Source organism: Garra rufa, chromosome 22 (assembly GCF_049309525.1).
Source record: "Garra rufa chromosome 22, GarRuf1.0, whole genome shotgun sequence".
NCBI lineage: Eukaryota > Metazoa > Chordata > Actinopteri > Cypriniformes > Cyprinidae > Garra > Garra rufa.
Genome location: NC_133382.1, coordinates 6,316,217 through 6,334,487, shown reverse-complemented (window position 1 = coordinate 6,334,487; position 18,271 = coordinate 6,316,217). Strand labels below are relative to the sequence as shown.

General features: G+C 35.6%; 1 protein-coding gene across 1 annotated transcript; it reads left to right on the top strand.

Annotated features, from left to right (window-relative positions):
- The first annotated feature begins 214 nt into the window (after positions 1 to 214).
- On the top strand, positions 215 to 18,245 carry irf3 (interferon regulatory factor 3). The gene is made up of 11 exons (XM_073828066.1): positions 215 to 400; positions 3,659 to 3,861; positions 10,725 to 10,902; positions 10,988 to 11,019; positions 11,151 to 11,193; positions 11,293 to 11,355; positions 13,329 to 13,607; positions 13,702 to 13,801; positions 13,905 to 14,170; positions 14,894 to 15,015; positions 17,638 to 18,245. The coding sequence occupies exons 2-11, from the start codon at positions 3,697 to 3,699 to the stop codon at positions 17,749 to 17,751; spliced, it is 1,362 nt and encodes a 453-aa protein (XP_073684167.1). The 5' UTR covers positions 215 to 400; positions 3,659 to 3,696; the 3' UTR covers positions 17,752 to 18,245.
- The last annotated feature ends 26 nt before the right edge of the window (positions 18,246 to 18,271 follow it).

The window sequence follows — 18,271 nt, the reverse complement described above, 5'->3', positions numbered from 1 at the left end:
CTATTCAATTTAAATTCATACAACAATGTATTTAAAAATGTCGTTTTTGATTTGCACGTTGTTCAAACCTGCCATAATTATTTAATACACCTATTAAAAAGACCAAATAAGAGATTTTCTTTGTAATGGTCGTCTCCGCCATCTAGTGGTCATCTCTGAGGTACGAAACTCATGGAGGGACGTATGCAATGACGTCAAAATGGGAAATCGAAACTGACATGGATTTCCCGAGTAATGTTCAACACCTGATCGTAGGACACAATCTGTAAATAAAGTACAGTATTAAAGCAGCATTGACAAGCAAGTCCGTCTCATCGTTTAAAGACTTCGCTGAAAAACACAAGAGGCCTTCAGCTTGAGCAACACCCTTGTCGCTTTTGCTTTAGTCGATTAAAGAAAGGTAAGGGACTATTAAATGACATGTTGTGTTTGTTATTATACTCACGGTTTATTATATGAATCCTGAGGTTGTATTTTTCATTATATGGGCTGTCGTCGCAAGCTGGCTTTTAAAATAAACATGTCTGTGATATGTAAGAAAGTGTTTATAACTAATGCTGTTTAAGTTCACGAATTCAGTCAAACATTGACGGTATAAAAGTAAAGAAATAAAGTATCGTATTTAAGGGTTTTTGTTAAAGTTGTGAGAGTTTGTGCACTGGCGATCAAAATTAGAGAACAATTTATAAACAATTGAACTATTCTGAAATAATGTCATCTTCACTGCTCAACAGTTGAAGGAGTTTTTGTCCCGTCTATACCATGCTACCAGAACACCTTTTCCACAAAATAACTAAGGCATTTCAACAAAAACCATTATTTTGTAGAAAACACACGACAAAATTTTCTGAAGGTTACAACAGTCAGCAATTAGTAGGAAGTGTACAGGCCTCTGCTCTGAATGACTTCAGCACATCTGCGGCCACAGGACAGCACTAGTCTCACACTGCTCTGGTGTGATTTTGGTCCACTCTTCTTCCAGTCTCCTCCACAGTTTGGTGACTGTAGTGGGTTTCTTGGCCATAACTTTGTCGCCAAGGATTTTCCAGAGGTTCTCTATTGGGTTGAGATCAGGACTCTGGGCAGGCCATGTCATTATTTCAATGTTTTCAGTTTCAAGGAACTGCTTTACCCGTTTTGCTGTGTGACATGGAGTGTTGTCCTGCATGAACACTGCAGGCTGATTGGGTGATGAACGCAGGGAAGGAACCATATGTTGCTGATAAACGTTTGCATTCACTCTGCCATGTAGCTGTATAAGAGGCCCAACTCCTACTGCAGAAAACATGCCCCAAACTAGGGCTGCACGATTTGGAGAAAAAATCTAATTGCGATTTTTCTGATCAAAATTGCGATTTGCGATTTAAAATGCGATTTACTACTATTTCATAAAAGAGCTACAGGTTTGATATGGTGGTTTTAACAGCACCAAAGAAAGACCAAGCATAATCACAAAGTATGCTACACTGTTCTACTGTTTATTTAAAACCTCTTAAACATTGTTGCCTTTTTTAAAATAAAGTTGTCAGTTATCATGACAAATTAAGAAAATAACTACAGTATCTTAAATAAAATAAAATTAAATTAACAATTAAAATTATATAATAAAATATTATTAAAATCTTAAACTTTTAGGAATCCAAACACACTGTAAACAATTTTACATCAGTAAAACACTGATGATAACCTACATTAAGAGACACTTTGTTGGGAAGTTAAGCCGCTGCTCCCGCTCATCTTTTCCAAATGGCGTTAACGTTATTTGCTCAGTACATGCAGTAGAGACCTGCACTCCTACGGGAGTATATAGCGGGACCCGACGCAACCGACTGCAGCGCGGGACAAAACTTGATGGACGAGTGCGGCTGTTCGGGACGCGGGAAAATAAAATGATTCGCGGGATCCCCGCAAAATAGAAATATCTAAAGAGCAAAATATTGTTATTCATCTATTGCACAAAAGCAGCAAGAACAACTAGTATACAACTTACAGCTATTATCAGGTGTTTAAGTTAGAATCAACTCACTGCTCAAACATTCTTGCACAGTGCTGAATATTGCGTGCTCGCGAATTAAAAAACACACGAAGTGTAGACATTGTGAAAGATTCATCGTGCATAATATTCATTGTGTTAGAGCTTTATGAGATCGCAAATGAAGTGAGATGTCAACTTTAGCTTTGTCTGCTTGCATTCTGCTCTGGATACACACAGTAGCTCATGCTTGCTCTTAATTCTGTTAAGAATAACAGTGGTTTGTGAATGTTGATGCTTAGCCTATATAACAAATATTTTATCGGGGACGTTTATGCTGGGGTTTTGTGAAACTTACAAGATGTTACAAAACTGTTTCATGTAAATTCAATTGATGTACTGAAAAAAACTATATAGGTTACTTTTATGCGGGCAGGAGCGGGACAAAACATGAATGTCGAGGTAGGAACAGACCGAGATAAACATATTTCTGCGGAGGCGGGACTGAAAAATACGTCCAGTGCATGTCTCTACATGCAGTGTTAAAATGCCCCCTATTGGTTAAACTCTGCATCAAACGTAATATAAGCATGAAGACGTAATATGCACTTGAAGTGACCTGTCAAAAACGACTTATATGCTTGTTACCACATTTGATAATAAATCGAAATAATCGCAGCTCTTGCGATTTGAAAATCGCACCCTTTCAAATCGCGATTTCGGTTTAAAAACGATTAATCGTGCAGCCCTACCCCAAACCATGACATTTCCTCCTCCACTTTTCACTGACTTCTTTACACTCTTTGGGTTCAGTCTTTCTCCAGTTTGTCGCCGAACATAATGTTTCCCGTCGGACCCAAATAAATTAAACTTGCTTTCATCACAGAAGTGAACTTTGGACCAGTTCTCCTGTCCACAGTCAGCAAACCTTTTGAGTCTTTCTGCTAATGAGAGGTTTGGTCACTGCAGAGTGGGCTCTCAGTCCAAATGCTCTTAAACGTCGAGACACTGTATGACAAGACAGATCCTTACCCTGTTCAGCGCTGAACTGATGAGCAATTCCAGCTGCAGTGTGGAAACGATTGCCCATTGAGATCCTCCGCAGTATCCTGTCCTCTCTTGTATTTGTCTTCCGTGGACGACCAGCCTTCTTGGGGGACTTGAATGAGTTTGTGATGTTGTAAAGATTCAACATTCTTGAAATCACAGATTTGGAACGACCAGCTTGTCTTGCTATGGCTGATGGGGTCATCCCTTTGGCCTTCATCTTGACAACCTGCTGCCGGAGGCTTTCAGTCACTTTAGAACGGCCCACCATCTTGCAGAATCAGTGAAACTGGAAGTTAGGCTGCCAGTTAAATAGGAGTTGACAGATAATCAAGGAAATTAGCACCAGGTGCCAGATTAACACCAATAACTGGGAGGTATCTGAAAGGTTTCTCTAATTTTGATCAGTGTGTTTTCTGCAAAATAATGTTTTTTCTTGAAATGCCTTAGTTATTTTGTGGAAAAGGTGTTCTGGTAGCATTGTAGGTATAGACGGGACAAAAACTCCTTCAACTGTTGAGCAGTGAAGATGACATTATTTCAGAATTGTTCAATTGTTTATAAATCGTTCTCTAATTTTGATCGCCTGTGTATGACTATAAGGATATTTCAGCATGCTTTTTGGTTGTGTTCATGCAGGTACATTGATGATTCAGTGTGTATAGTGGGATTGCATCATGGCCCAACCAAAACCACTCTTCGTGCCCTGGTTGTATGAACAAATCCAAAGTGGACGTTATCCTGGAGTTTCTTGGACCAATAAAGAACAAAGACAGTTTAGCATTCCCTGGAAGCACGCTTTGAGACAGGACTCCAACAATGTTGATGTTCTCATATTCAAGGTAAAAATAAACATTATTCGTCATACTGCATCATAAATACATGTATGTAGAAGACTTAAATTGTAATTATTTTCACTATTGTGCTTACTATATTTATGTGGCATCCATTGTGAAAAAGATTTTTTTAACTATATATTAAATGTGCACTGGCAGTACTTCAAATCTTAGATGTATATTTAACTCCAAACTCTTACAACTGTTGAGCAGTGAAGATGACATTATTTCAGAATTGTTCAATTGTTAATAAATTGTTCTCTAATTTTGATCGCCTGTGTATGACTATAAGGATATTTCAGCATGCGTTTTGGTTGTGTTCATGCAGGTACACTGATGATTCAGTGTGTATAGTGGGATTGCACCATGGCCCAACCACTTTCATAACTGTTTTAAAAAGTGCACTTGTTATAATATCAAATTAAAAGTGCTTTAAAATACACTTATTTTAATGTGTTGATTAACATACTAAAACACAAGTATGTGATTGTAATTTTAACTATAGTATGTTATAACTGTAGACCAGTGTTGGGGGTAACGCATTACAAGTAACGCAAGTTACGTAATACTATTACTTTTTCCAAGTAACTGGTAAAATAATGCATTACTTTTTAATTGACAAAAATTACTTTTCAAGTAAGTAACGCCAGTTACTCCCCCCCCCCCCCATTTATTGATTAAAAGCTCTCCTGCCCCCATGTTGAGAGAAATTGTGCAACATGCAAAAAATAATCTCAGTCACTAAAAAAAACCAAATAAGATATTTCTCAAAATGAATAAAAACAGTGAACACAATGCAAACCTGCAATAATTAAATATGTTTTAAATAATACAAATATCCTTTATTTTATTAACCAATGTTTTTGCAGCGTCCTTCGATGAACCAATTCATCCATACTAATAAGCAAAAATTACTCATTTGTTTTCCTTTTTTATTGCTGAAGAGTTGACATTTTTTCTTCTGCGGTCTACTGTACAGACGTGAATTTATTTTTCTCTAAGCCTGAGGCTTTTAGTGTGAAAAGGCGTTTACATTTGCAAAAATAGAACTTTTTATACTAAAAACAAACAAGCAAGCTCTGCCCAGATTTAAAAAGTAATGCAAAAGTACCGTAACGCATTACTTGCCATAAAAAGTAACTATGTAATTAGTTACTGTTTTAGGGAGTAACTCAATATTGTAATGCATTACTTTTAAAAGTAACTTTCCCAAACAGAGCTGTTGACTATATTGAAAGGTAATATTTTTAAATGTACTAAAATGCAACTTTATACACATCACTACATATCTGTAATTACACATTTGTAACACTGGTACAAGTCTGTAATTACAATATTTTAGTGTACCATAAATGCTTGTCAGTACATTTGTCAGTGCACTTTAATAAAACAATATAAGTAGTTATGAAATTACATATAATTACATGTACTATATAAATGCAAGTGGAAAATGAATGTACTTTTAAACTATAAAACCTTTTCATTTACATTTTTTTTTCAATCGCTAACAAGCGCTTACCCATACTTCAGATACTTTTTCTAAACTCTTAACACCGACTCGCACCTACAAAACACAATTGGCCAAATGGATAATTTTCTTCTCAAAAATACATTTTGTTAAATATATACTAACTCTTCATTTCAAATCAGAACACATCTTTCTCTGCACACACTAACTTTACCAAAACACTGGAAATCTGACTCAAGATGAAATTATTCTGTCAAAGATTAACACTTGTTTTCACTTCACAAGGTACATGCAGATATATCAGCTGAGATATATTTTTGATATTGTTTTTGAACTGAAATCATTGCAGAAGCAGAGGTTTTTATACTGTATCTAAGGTTTGGAATATTGTTTTTGCTATTGTGGGATGTTGTGTGTTAACATTCGTAAATACTACAAAAACAATCCATAATTTTGTTGGGAGGTATAGCTTGTCTGTTAAGAAAATGTAAGCATTGTGGAAATGTGTTCACTGACTGCATATTGGGTGAAAACAACATGAAATGTGTGAATGGTATGGCCATAAAAGACAGATGCTGTGCTAATTGTGTTTAGAGTTTTGAAAATGTGACAACTGTTTGGACAAACGCTTGTTAGCGACTGAAAAAAAACTGTAATTGTACTTAATTATTAATATTTAAATACCTCAGGTTGCTTCAAATATATGATAATACTATGGCAATGCAATAGTATATTTAGTATATTGTCTTCTTAGATTTTTTTTTTCTTTTTTCGACTACTTCCACTTCGACTTCTGACTTCTTCTTGGACTTCTTCTATTTTGACTTTATTGACTTTGGAGACTATATTGACTTCTTTAATTTTTCTTCTTTGATTTCTTCTAATTTTACTTCTAAGTTCTCTTTCGATTATTCTTCTTTGACTTTTTCCACTTTGACTTCTATTTCGATTTTTTCATTTTGCAATTTAGACTTTTTCTTTAATGCTGCGTTCACACCAAACGCGAATATGCGTCTGGCACGAGTGATTTCAATGTTAAGTCAATGGTAAGACGTGTTTACGCGCGTCTGGAGTTCTTGCGGCGCGAATCGGCGTTTAGTGCGGTGCGGTAGACGCGAATTCGCCTCATTCGCGCGAATGGCGCGCTACGCGCGAATACGCCTTAGGGGCCGTTCACATGAAGCGTCTTTTGCGCGCGCAAGTTCGTTATTTCAAATGGAGACGCGCGGCTTGCGCGCGCATTTTGGAAGCGACGCGGTCGCGACGCGCACGCGGTGCGACGCGCTCGTTTTTTCCGGGCGCGTCCGCGCCGCATCGAGATAAAAACATCTCAACTTTTCAGAATGTCGCAAGCGCACCGCAGCTTGGAGCTAGAGCGCAGCTGATGGTTGCTTAGAAACGGCAGACGCTTCCGGAGCGCAAGCGCCTGAGCGCTTTGTTGACAAGGAAGAAAGCGGCACGCCTAGCGTTTTCCACGCGTTTTTAGGCGCGACATGTGAACGGCCCCTTATTCAGCCCGCCGCCATTTTGAATCGAAAACGAGGCTGTGAGGGATAGCACTGCTATCATAGCAGTCCAGCAGCGCCCACTGTGGCATATTGTTGCGTACCGGGACGTAGATTGTTTAGTCATAAAAATAAAGAGAAAATATCATTTCACTAATTTCCACAGGACAAAGAACTTCAGAAAATGTGTATTATTAAAGTTCGACAGGGCATAGGACCTAACTTTCAGGTAACAATATTGCATTTATTTAAGAAAATGACTGTGGAAACTAGCCGGTTGGCTAATTGCTAATTTATAATGTGAGCATGTTTATCTTCCTTTAAAAGTTTACGCAGAGCTAAAATGTTATGTTTTACTACAACTACTAAACTAAATATCTACATTTTGTATAGATTACAAAGAACACAAGAGTGTGCTCCTAACATTTTACTCAGGATTGTTTTTCAAAAACACTGACTGGAATTAGGAAGCTTAAGGAGGGTTCAGCTCCGTCTGTGTTTAACGTACTTGAACTCAAAGACCTCACGAAAAGAAAACCTTGCGATCGTAAATGAAAAAGATATTATTTTTAAATGACGTTTTAAAAATTAACATGCTTAATAGTTTGTGTTAAGAGCCTGCAGTTAGATCGTAAGCCTCTTTCAGACAACATGTTAAGTCATACAAAAAACAGTGGGTAGAAAGTTTATTTTTATGCAAAGCGATCAAAAGATAACATTTATTTATTAGTTTGCCGTGTAGAGTTTGGGGTCAACCCCTTTTAAAATCGCAAAATGATATTCAGAACATTATTTTTTGTTTCTGTTTTGCTTTAGACAAGGAAAACGTCATGTTTATCGTAATTTCATAATAAAGGTCGGGAAGACGCTTATGACCTAGCTGCAGGCTCTTAACACAAACCATTAAGAATTTTAATCTATATAACATCATTTGAAAAACTCTGTATAAGCGTTTAAAGGAAGATAAACATGCTCACATTAGAAATTAGCAGTCTTTCCACAGTCATTTTCTTAAATAAATGCAATATTGTTACCTGAAAGTTAGGTTATATGTCCTGTCGAACAATCCACGTTTTCTGGAGCTCTTTGTCCTGTGAAAAAATGTGAAATGACGTATTATTTTACGGTTATACAATCTACATCCCGGGACGCAACAATACGCCACAGTGGGCGCTGCTGGACTGCTATCCCTCACAGCCTCGTTTTCGATTCAAAATGGCGGCTGGCTGAATAAGGCGTATTGTGCTTTTTGTGCATCACGCGTTTGACGCGAATTCGCGTCTGCCGCCCGAGTTGAAAAATCTGAACTTCTGCGTCAATTCGCGCCGCGTTAACCAATCAGGAGCCTGCTTGATGCTGTGGCGGCAGGCCCGCCCGGAGTCACTCATTCAAATATGAAATATGACTAAATGCCTAGTGCGGTTCTAATGCACAACAAAGCAAGTGTTTTATCACATATATGACACATATTCATTTTGTATTAAATGCTATTTATTCCATATCTAAATCTTAATTATATGAAACATTATTATAGTGTAGTGTGTCTACACTATAATAACAGAACAATAATAACTATAATAGTGTGTATACTTTAGTCTGGACAGTGTTGTGTGAGGAAAATAAAGAAATCACAGGACAGGTTAAATACTTTTGGAGGCTGGCTCCATTTATCATCAAAACAAAAATAAATAACAGATTTTACAGTAATAACCTGAACAAAGAAATGGCACAGACCTATAGAATTATTATACATCAAAGGAGGAATGACATTGTTAAAGGAGTAGTTCACTTTTAAAATGAAAATTCTGTCATCATATACTGCTCCAACGCACAGAGGGAAGTTCCACCGCTCCCGAAATCCCCTCGCTCCGATGCGGGACAGCAGGTCATCGAACTGGGCGCGGGACAGGCGGAAGTACCGCTGAAAGCGGCCGTCATCCAGGCGCGGCTCCTGGAGCAAATGATGAAACTCGCCGAACTGGGTTCGCCTCCGAAGGGTCTGGTGGACCCAAATACGGCGACGATGATCCCTACGCCGCTGTTCTGCTCTCCAGAGCAAATAGAGAGCGGTGACTCTCTCGATAAATGACCGATCAATAACAGACATCCTGTAAAAAGATGGCCGCCAACGGGGTTTGAAACTTTCGCCTCTGACGCGCGTGACGCGCGTAAATTTCGCTTCAAACTTTTGTTTTTACGCGCGTCGATTTCGCTCTTGACGCGCGAATGAACACAAAGTGGTCACGCGTATAACTAGACGCGGCAGGCGCGAATTTAGACGCATATTCGCGTTTGGTGTGAACGCAGCATTAGATAACTTCAATCTCTTCAATATTGTTTTCGTCTATTTCTTTTTTTCGACTGCTTCCACTTCGACTTCTTTCACTTCTTCTTGGACTTATTATATTTTTACTTCTAAGTCCTCTTTCCATTTCTTCTTCTTTAAATTAACCAGTTCAACTTCTTTAACTTCTATTTAGATTTTTCCATCTTCGATTTAGACTTCTTCTTAGACAACTTCAGTCTTATCAATATTTTGACTACTTCCACTTCGATTTCTTCTTGGACTTCTTCTATTTCGACTTTATAGACGTAGACTATTTTGACTTCTTTTTTCAGTTTCAATTTTTCCCTCTTCAACCTCCTCGATTTCGACTTCGTCCTCTTAGACTTCTTAACTCTCTTCAATTTTCCATTTTCGATTTCTTTGCCTCTTGCCTCTCCAACATTTTACTTTGACTTTTTCCACTTCAAATTCTTTCTATTTAGATTTTTCCCTCTTCAACTTCTTTGATTTCAGTTTCTTCTTGGACTTCCTCTATTTTGACTTTATTGACTTTGCAGACTATTTTGACTTCTTTCATTTTTCTTCTTCGATTTCTTCTGTTTTTACTTCTACATTCTCTTTCTATATCTTCTTTGACTTTTTCCACTTTGACTTCTTTGACTTCTATTTCGATTTTTCCCTCTTCAACTTATTCGATTTTGACGTCTTCTTCTTGGACTCCTTCAGTCTCCTCAATATTGTCTTTTTTTTTCAACTACTTCCACTTCGACTTCTTCAACTTCTTTTTGGACGTCTTTTATTTCCACTTTATCAACTTCTTTTTCATTGACTATTTTGACTTCTTTAATTTTTCTTCTTTGACTTCTTAGATTTTTTCTTCTAGGTCCTCTTTGATTTCTTCTGTTTTGAATTTTTCCACTTCAGCTTCTATCTAACTTCTATTTAGATTTTTTCCTCTTTGACTTCAATTTTGACTTCTTCTTCTTCTTAGACTACTTTAGCCTCTTCAATGATTTCTTCATTTTTTTTTCCTGTTTTGACTTCTTTTAGACTACTTAATTCTGTCCAATCTCTTGCCTCTTTGATTTTTTTTCTTCTTTGACTTTTTCTACTTTGACTTCTATTTTGATTTTTCCCTCTTCGATTTCTTCGCTTTCGACTTCTTCATCTTCTTCTTCTTAGTCTACTATAGTTTTATCAATATTGTCTTTGATTTCTTCAATTTTTTTCTTTTTCAACTGCTTCCACTTCGACTTTTTTCCTCTTAGACTACTTCCTTCTATACAATATTTTCATTTTTGATTTCCTTGCCTCTTGCCTCTTCGATTTTTTTTTCCACTTCGACTTCATTGACTTTTAATGAACATTTACACATTTTATATTCATTACAATCAAGAAACACTGTATATTGCGTTTAATGTAAGTAATGCATCATTTAATTTTTTGAAGTACCTTGGAGTACCAGGTAAATATTACCAGTATAAATCATTCAGTACTATAGTATATATATAAAAAAACAAGGTATAACCATCAAAGCAGGCATGTTATAACCGCAGTACTTTTTTTTAGAAGTACTTTTCTTCTGATATCTGTATTTTGTCATTGTCAGGCGTGGGCTCAGACGAGTGCAGCGGGAGATGGCAGGATAAACGGAGATCACTCTGTTTGGAAAAGAAACTTCCGTAGCGCTCTTCGAGCTAAAGGCTTCAAAATGGTATTTGACAACAAGAACGACACCGCTAATCCACATAAAGTCTATCAGTTTCCATCTGAACCTCATTCTGCAGGTAGGAAACATCACACTAGTGGTTGATGTCATTAAGAAGATGGATTGAACTGTTAAATCTGATATTTGTTTTCTCTCCTCTCCAGCTTCGGGATCCGAGGGCTCTCAAGAGACCGATGTGAGTGTCTGTTTCATCACGTTCAATCTGTGTTTGTCTGGCTTTGCTTTAAAGCAATCTCAAACAGACAGCCTGCGGCATCAGATAAGACATACAGACACTGACTTGGTAAATTTGTTTTCCATTTTTAGTTCTCTCCAGAACTATATGTGGAGGAGAACGACGTGTTCTGTAGTAAGGCAGCATTTTTATACCCAGTCATGTGTTGTTATATATTTACGAGGTAGGCCTTTCACTGTGATGACCGTATGCTTCACTTTTATATTTTTTTAGCACACCCACAAGGATTGGAGCAAGATTTCACGGGACTAAACCTTCAGGAAAGTCCCTCACGAGGTAGATTGAAAAAAAAAACTGAAAAGATTATGTATTTTTCTTATAGTAGGCTGTGCTACAAACATAATGTGATATAGATTATATATATACAGTGCCTTGCAAAAGTATTCATACCCCTTCCTTTTTTTCAAATTTTTTTTGTTGCAGCATTATGTTAAACTGCTTTAAATTAGTTTCTCCCCACAGCAATTTACATTCCATACACCATAATAATGACAAAGCAAAAATCAGGTTTGCAAATTTTACAAATTTATTACAAATAAAACACTGAAATAAGTACATTGCATAAGTATTCATACCCTTAACTCAGTACATAGTTGAAGCACCTTTACAGCCTCAAGCCTTTTTGGGTATGATGTGACAAGCTTTGCACATCTGCATTTGGCAATTATCTGCCAGTCTTTGCCTCACTTTTTCACCTCTCGAGCTCTGTCAGCTTGGATGGGGGCTGGCAGACATTTTCTAGAGTCCTAGTTGTTCCACTCGTCTTCCATTATGGATAATGGAGGCTACATGCTTCTGTGAACCTTCAATGCAGCAGATTTTTTTCTGAACTCTTCTCTAGATCATTGCCTTAACACAAGTCTGTCACTGAGCTCTACAGGCAGTTATCTTGACCTCAGGACTTGGTTTTTGCTCTGATATGCATTTTCAGCTGTTAGACCTTTTCTGAGAGGTGTGTGCCTTTCTAAATCAGACTCATTCAAATGAATTTGCCACTGTTTAACTCCACTCGAAGTGTAGTAACATCTAGAAGCAATATGAATGCTCCTGAGCTAAATTTAGAGTGTCCCAGAAAAGGGTATGAATACTTATGCAACGGGATCTTTTTAGTTTTTTATTTTTAATAAATTTGCACAAATGTTAAAAACCTATTTTTTGCTTTGCCATTATGGAGTAGGGAGTGTAGATTGATGTGGGAAAAAAAGTAATTTAAAGTACTTTAACATAAGGCAGCAACATAACAAAATGTAAAAAAATGAAGGGGTATGAATAATTTCGCAAGTCACTGTATATATATATAATTGAAAAAATTGCATTTTATTATATTATGGTTAAAAATAATTGTTTTACTTATATATATATACACACACACACACACAATTGAGGCCAAAAGTTTTCATACACTTTGCAGAATCTGCAAAATGTTAATTATTTTTCCAAAATAAGAGGGATCATACAAAAAATTAAAATAAATATATCTACACACTATTTGTCAAATGTTTTAAATAATTCTAGATATATTTTTAAAGATGTCTCATATGCTCAACAAGGTTGCATTTATTACCAAAAAATTTTGTGAAATATTATTACAAATTTAAAAAAAAAAACTGTTTTCTATTAGAATATGTTTTCAAATATATTTTTTCCTGTGATGCAAAACTGAATTCGGTGTCACATGATCATTCAGAAATAATTGTAATATAGTGATTTCATGATTTTTTTAATTTCATGCTCAATTATCATTGGTACTCAATTAATAATGCTTCTTATTTTCAATGTGGAAAACAGTTGCGTTGCTTACTATTTTTGTGGAAACTAATAGATTTTTCAGGATCATTTGATGAATAGATACATTCAAAATAATGGCATTTATGTGACATATAAATCTTTTATAACATTATAAATGTTTTTACTGTCACTTTTGATCAATTTATGCATACTTCATGTACTTTCTTCAAACTTTTGAATAGTAGTCTATCATGCTTTTCACAAAAATATTAATCCGCAAAAACTGTTTTCAAAATTAAGAAATTCAAGCATATTGGAATGATTTCTGAAGGATCATGTGACACTGAAGCCTGGAGTAATGATGCTGAAAATTCAGATTTGATCACAGGAATAAATTACATTTTAAAATGGTTCAGTTTTCAGAATATTGATGTTTTTATTTTAAGTAATACATATAGCACTAGTGAGCAAAAGACACATACAGTCTATAATGATATAAAGGACAGTGTATTGTGTTCCAGTTCATGAAGTTTGGAATCCAGATCAGTTATATCTGGGGCTAGAAGATCAAGTGCTCTTCCAAGAAACCAGTCCATGTCAGGAAACCCAGTATACTCAGATCGGCCATTATCAAATCGTGGACGCTCAGGGACAGTTTTCTTCAGCTGAGGGCGCTGTTGGTGGTTTGGGGCAGATTCCGCCATCTGAGGGGGCGACGGCTGCGAGTCATCATTCGCCAGCTTATCAACCAGATGGTGAAGGTGTGGCTCATCAGGGAAGCATTTCCGGGCCAAAACTGGGTAGGTGGATTACAAAATCGTCACTTATTCACATTGATTACTGGTGTTTGATTACTCACTCTGCTTTACTTCTATTTATATGTTTTCTTCACAGAGACGTTCTTCCAGATTAAGGTTTATTACAAAGGCAAGATGGTGATGGAACAGTTGGTGAAGAATGATGTTGGATTCAGACTGGTGTATCAGGGAAACATGTTAGTATTTTTTTTATTTGATTCATCACTGATCTTTAAATTAGCACCATGGATAATGTTTATTACAGATGAAAACTTAACACTATACTTTTAACTCTCACAGGGACGAGTCCAGTGCTGATCTACCAGTAGTCAGACTACCTTTTCCGGAAAATATTCCGGATCAGGTCCAGGTCAAGCTTACGGCCGATATTCTGAAAAATCTGGGTGGTCTGGAGATCAGGAGATTTGATGGCGTAGTTTGTGGTCACCGTTGGGGATCGAGCAGGATCTATTGGGGTCTGTGCAAACATGAAAATAGCCAAACACCCAGAGAGCTCTCTAAAAACAAACCTGAACCCATCTTCCTTTTTAGAGATTATATATCAGGTGAGTTATACTGTGTTAGATGTCAGATTTCTCCCAGGCATGTTTAATCAAGATCTATTGATTGATTAAATATCAGTATTTAAAAAAAAAAAAGCTAGGTGAATAAATGTGGCAAATGAGAACAAAAAAATGTCAGTTTATTATTATATGTCATATATGAACATAAATAAGAAAACTCTTTACACGTGCACTGGAAAAAATGCTTTTCTTATTTAGATTTTTTGTCTTGTTTCCAGTCAAAATATCTAAAAATTCTTAAATCAAGAAGGATTTTCTAGACAAGTAAAAATTATTTTCTTGTTTTCAGAAAAAACAAGTCAAAATTAAGTGAGGTTTTCGTTAAAACAAGCTAAATAATCTGCCAGTGGAGTAAGCAAAAAAAATATTTTTTTAAACCCCATTGGAAATTATTTAGCTTGTTTCAAGCAAAAACTTAATTTTGACTTGTTTTTTTTTTTCTGGAAACAATACAATAATTTTTATTTGTCTTCTTGATTTAAGAATTTTTAGATATTTTGGCTGGAAACAAGACAAAAAATCTAAGTAAGAAAAGCATTTCTTGCAGTGTGGGTCAGGTCTGTCAACTTTGTTTAGGTTAGACAAAAAGTGAAAAAAATTAAGGGGTTTGAATACTTTTGCATGGCACTATATTTAGTTGATTCTTATATGTTAGACTGGTCACTTGAAACGTGTGCTGGATGTCTGATGCTGTCATTTCTTTAGGTTTGATGGAGTTTATGCAGACAAGCAGTAAATCACCTTCTTACACTCTTTACTTCTTTCTGGGAGAGAAGTGGCCAGACCCCAAGATAAGGCCGTGGGAGAAGAAACTCATCATGATAGAGGTTAGGACTGGGCAAATTAAGTTTTCTGTTGTTTTAATATTAAAAATAATAATAATATTATTCAGATTTTAATATGTACCCTGTAAAGCCTATTTTATCATATGTCATGCGCAAATTTCGAAGGCCTCTAAATTATCAACTTGACCAATTTGCTAAAAAAAGTTGTGTTGTACACAAACACATCTACTACATGACTTCTCTTGTCTGATTGATAGTTTGTACTTAAGTAGTAGTAGCAAGTAAAAGGCATTTTAGTATAATTGTAAAAATGTTGCATTAAATGTTAAAATAAAATCTACAGAGTTTTGATCATAAACCTGAGCATGAAATATCATCTTACGAAGACATATTATTAGGAGATATGGGGTGACAACTGATTTAAATGCATTTTATGTTTATGCATTTATATTGTTATTAAAATAGATAGACATTACAAGCTATCACAATTTCATTTTACATTTTGGGCATACAAATATCAACATCTGCACCATATTGAATATTTCTGCATATAAAAAAAGAGTTTTTTTTTCCCCTACTGCACTAAAATGTTTAAGTTTTTTTTTTTTTTAAAGAAGTCTCTTCTGCTCACCAAGCCTGCATTTATTTGATTCAAAATACAGGAAAAGCAGTAATATTATCAAATATTTTTACTTTTTAAAATTGAATATATTTTTGATTTATTCCTGTGATCAAAGCTGAATTTTCATTTCTCCAGTCTTCATTGTCACATGATCCTGCAGAAATCATTGTAATATGCAGATTTGCTGTTCAAGAAACATTTTTTAAAATTAGTATTATTATCCATATTTAAAACAGTTGAGTACATTTTTTTAGGATTCTTCGATGAAAAGATACCATTCATAAGAAAATGTAGAAATTAATACTTTAATTTAGCAAGGGAGTTTTAAATTGATCAAAAGCAATTATAAAGACATTTACAGTGCCTTGTGAAATTATTCACATTTTGTTATGTTGCTGCCTTATGTTAAAGTACTTTAAATTACATTTTTTCCCACATCAATCTACACTCCCTACAGCATAATGGCAAAGCAAAAATAGGTTTTTAACATTTGTGCAAATGTATTAAAAATAAAAAACTGAAAAGATCCTGTTGCATAAGTATTCATACCCTTTTCTGGGACATTAGAAATTTAGCTCAGGAGCATTCATATTGCTTCTAGATGTTACTACACTTCGAGTGGAGTTAAACTGTGGCAAATTCATTTGAATGAGTCTGATTTAGAAAGGCACACACCTCTCAGAAAAGGTCTAACAGCTGAAAATGCATATCAGATCAAAAACCAAGTCCTGAGGTCAAGATAACTGCCTGTAGAGCTCAGTGACAGACTTGCGTTAAGGCAATGATCTAGAGAAGAGTTCAGAAAAAAATCTGCTGCATTGAAGGTTCACAGAAGCATGTAGCCTCCATTATCCATAATGGAAGACGAGTGGAACAACTAGGACTCTAGAAAATGTCTGCCAGCCCCCATCCAAGCTGACAGAGCTTGAGAGGTGAAAAGGTGAGGCAAAGACTGGCAGATAATTGCCAAATGCAGATGTGCAAAGCTTGTCACATCATACTCAAAAAGACTTGAGGCTGTAAAGGTGCTTCAACTATGTACTGAGTTAAGGGTATGAATACTTATGCAATGTACTTATTTCAGTGTTTTATTTTTAATACATTTATAAAATGTGCAAATTTGGTTTTTGCTTTGTCATTATTATGGTGTATGGAGTGTAAATGGGGTGAAAAACTAATTTCAAGCAGTTTAACATAATGCTGCAACAAAACAAAATGTGACAAAAATGAAGGGGTATGAATACTTTTGCAAGGCACTGTATAATGTTACAAAAGATGTCGATTTCAGATAAATGCTGTTCTAATTTGTTGTTGTTGTTCATAATAACAATAAATGTTTTTTTTTTTAGCAGCAAATCAGAATATTAAAATGATTTCTGAAGAATCATGTGACTGGAGTAATGATGCTAAAAATTCAGCTTTGAAACTTTGAAATAAATTACATTTTAACATATATTCAAGTAGAAAACAGTTATTTTAAACAGTAAAAATATTTCAAAATTGTACTGTTTTTGCTGTACTTTGGTCAAATAAATGCAGGCTTGGTGAGCAGAAGAGACTTCTTACTGTTCAAAAACTTTTGACTGGTAGTGTATATCATGCTATACGGGCCATAAAACCCTGATGTATCAAATATGACATTCCACAAAAGAAAATTTTAAATAATGATTAAAATGAAATACTATAACATGACTATTATTATCATTATCATTCGTAGTGAGGCATTCCGCTTCCTACTGCGGTCAGGAACACACCTTACCTGTAGAATGACTTTAATGAAATGCCTCTTGTGGCTTATTGCTTCATTTGTATTGACAATTTCTTATAGGCGCCAATTATACCAGTAGACATGACTAACCGGTGGAAATTTGTCATCTGGTAGAGATTTTGGACTAAGATCTCTATTGTGGTTATACGCTCACATGACGTTGTGGCCACAAAAAACGTTGTTTGCACACATTTTTAAGCATTGTAATTTAAAACCAAGTGAAAGAGAACTCATTTCACGATGTCTCCCATTCTCTCTCTTGTCATTGGTTTAGGTTGTTCTGACTTCACTGGAGGGTTTAAACGTGATGGCCGTTTCAAACGGGTCGTCTTCACTGCAGTCAGTGGAGCTCCAGCTCTCTCTGGAGCAAATGATGGAGATGTGTTAGAAAGATCGGCTATGACCAAGCAGAAGGACTTGAATGCATATGGTGTACTAAATTAAAACTATTTTTTTTAACTGTTTACTTAATGATGACTCCATGGTTAATTGTATTTATTCAAGGCGTGTGGAACAATATTGCAGAGCGATTTCAATAATGGTACAAGGAATTATCAATAATTCGGTAGATAATAATACAAAGATGAGTTTACAGGTGGAGTCACATTTTAAAAGGATGGCTTTTATAGTTATGTGCCAACATGAAAAAAACAAAACAGAAACATTTAATGATGCTAAAATCCAAGTCGAATATGTTTTTCAAGTCTGTTTTCACACTACTACAGTTCTCTGACACAATTGTGTAATAATGTCTATTTTTCATTTGTTCTTCAATCTTTTCCTGACCTGAATTTTATTGTTATTATATCTTTGACAGTAACCTGAACTGAATGTGAACTGTTGTTTCAGTGACGTGTTGTTTCTTCCTCTTTTTTTTCTTTGTATCATGGTTTCCAGTCACCTGGAAA

Excerpts from the sequence above, each read along its gene's own strand:
- irf3 (XM_073828066.1), top strand. The coding sequence starts at position 3,697 with ATGGCCCAACCAAAACCACTCTTCGTGCCCTGGTTGTATGAACAAATC. Across the intron at positions 11,020-11,150 it reads AGGGCTCTCAAGAGACCGAT|TTCTCTCCAGAACTATATGT; the intron begins GTGAGTGTCTGT and ends TTCCATTTTTAG. Across the intron at positions 11,194-11,292 it reads GGAGAACGACGTGTTCTGTA|CACACCCACAAGGATTGGAG; the intron begins GTAAGGCAGCAT and ends ATATTTTTTTAG.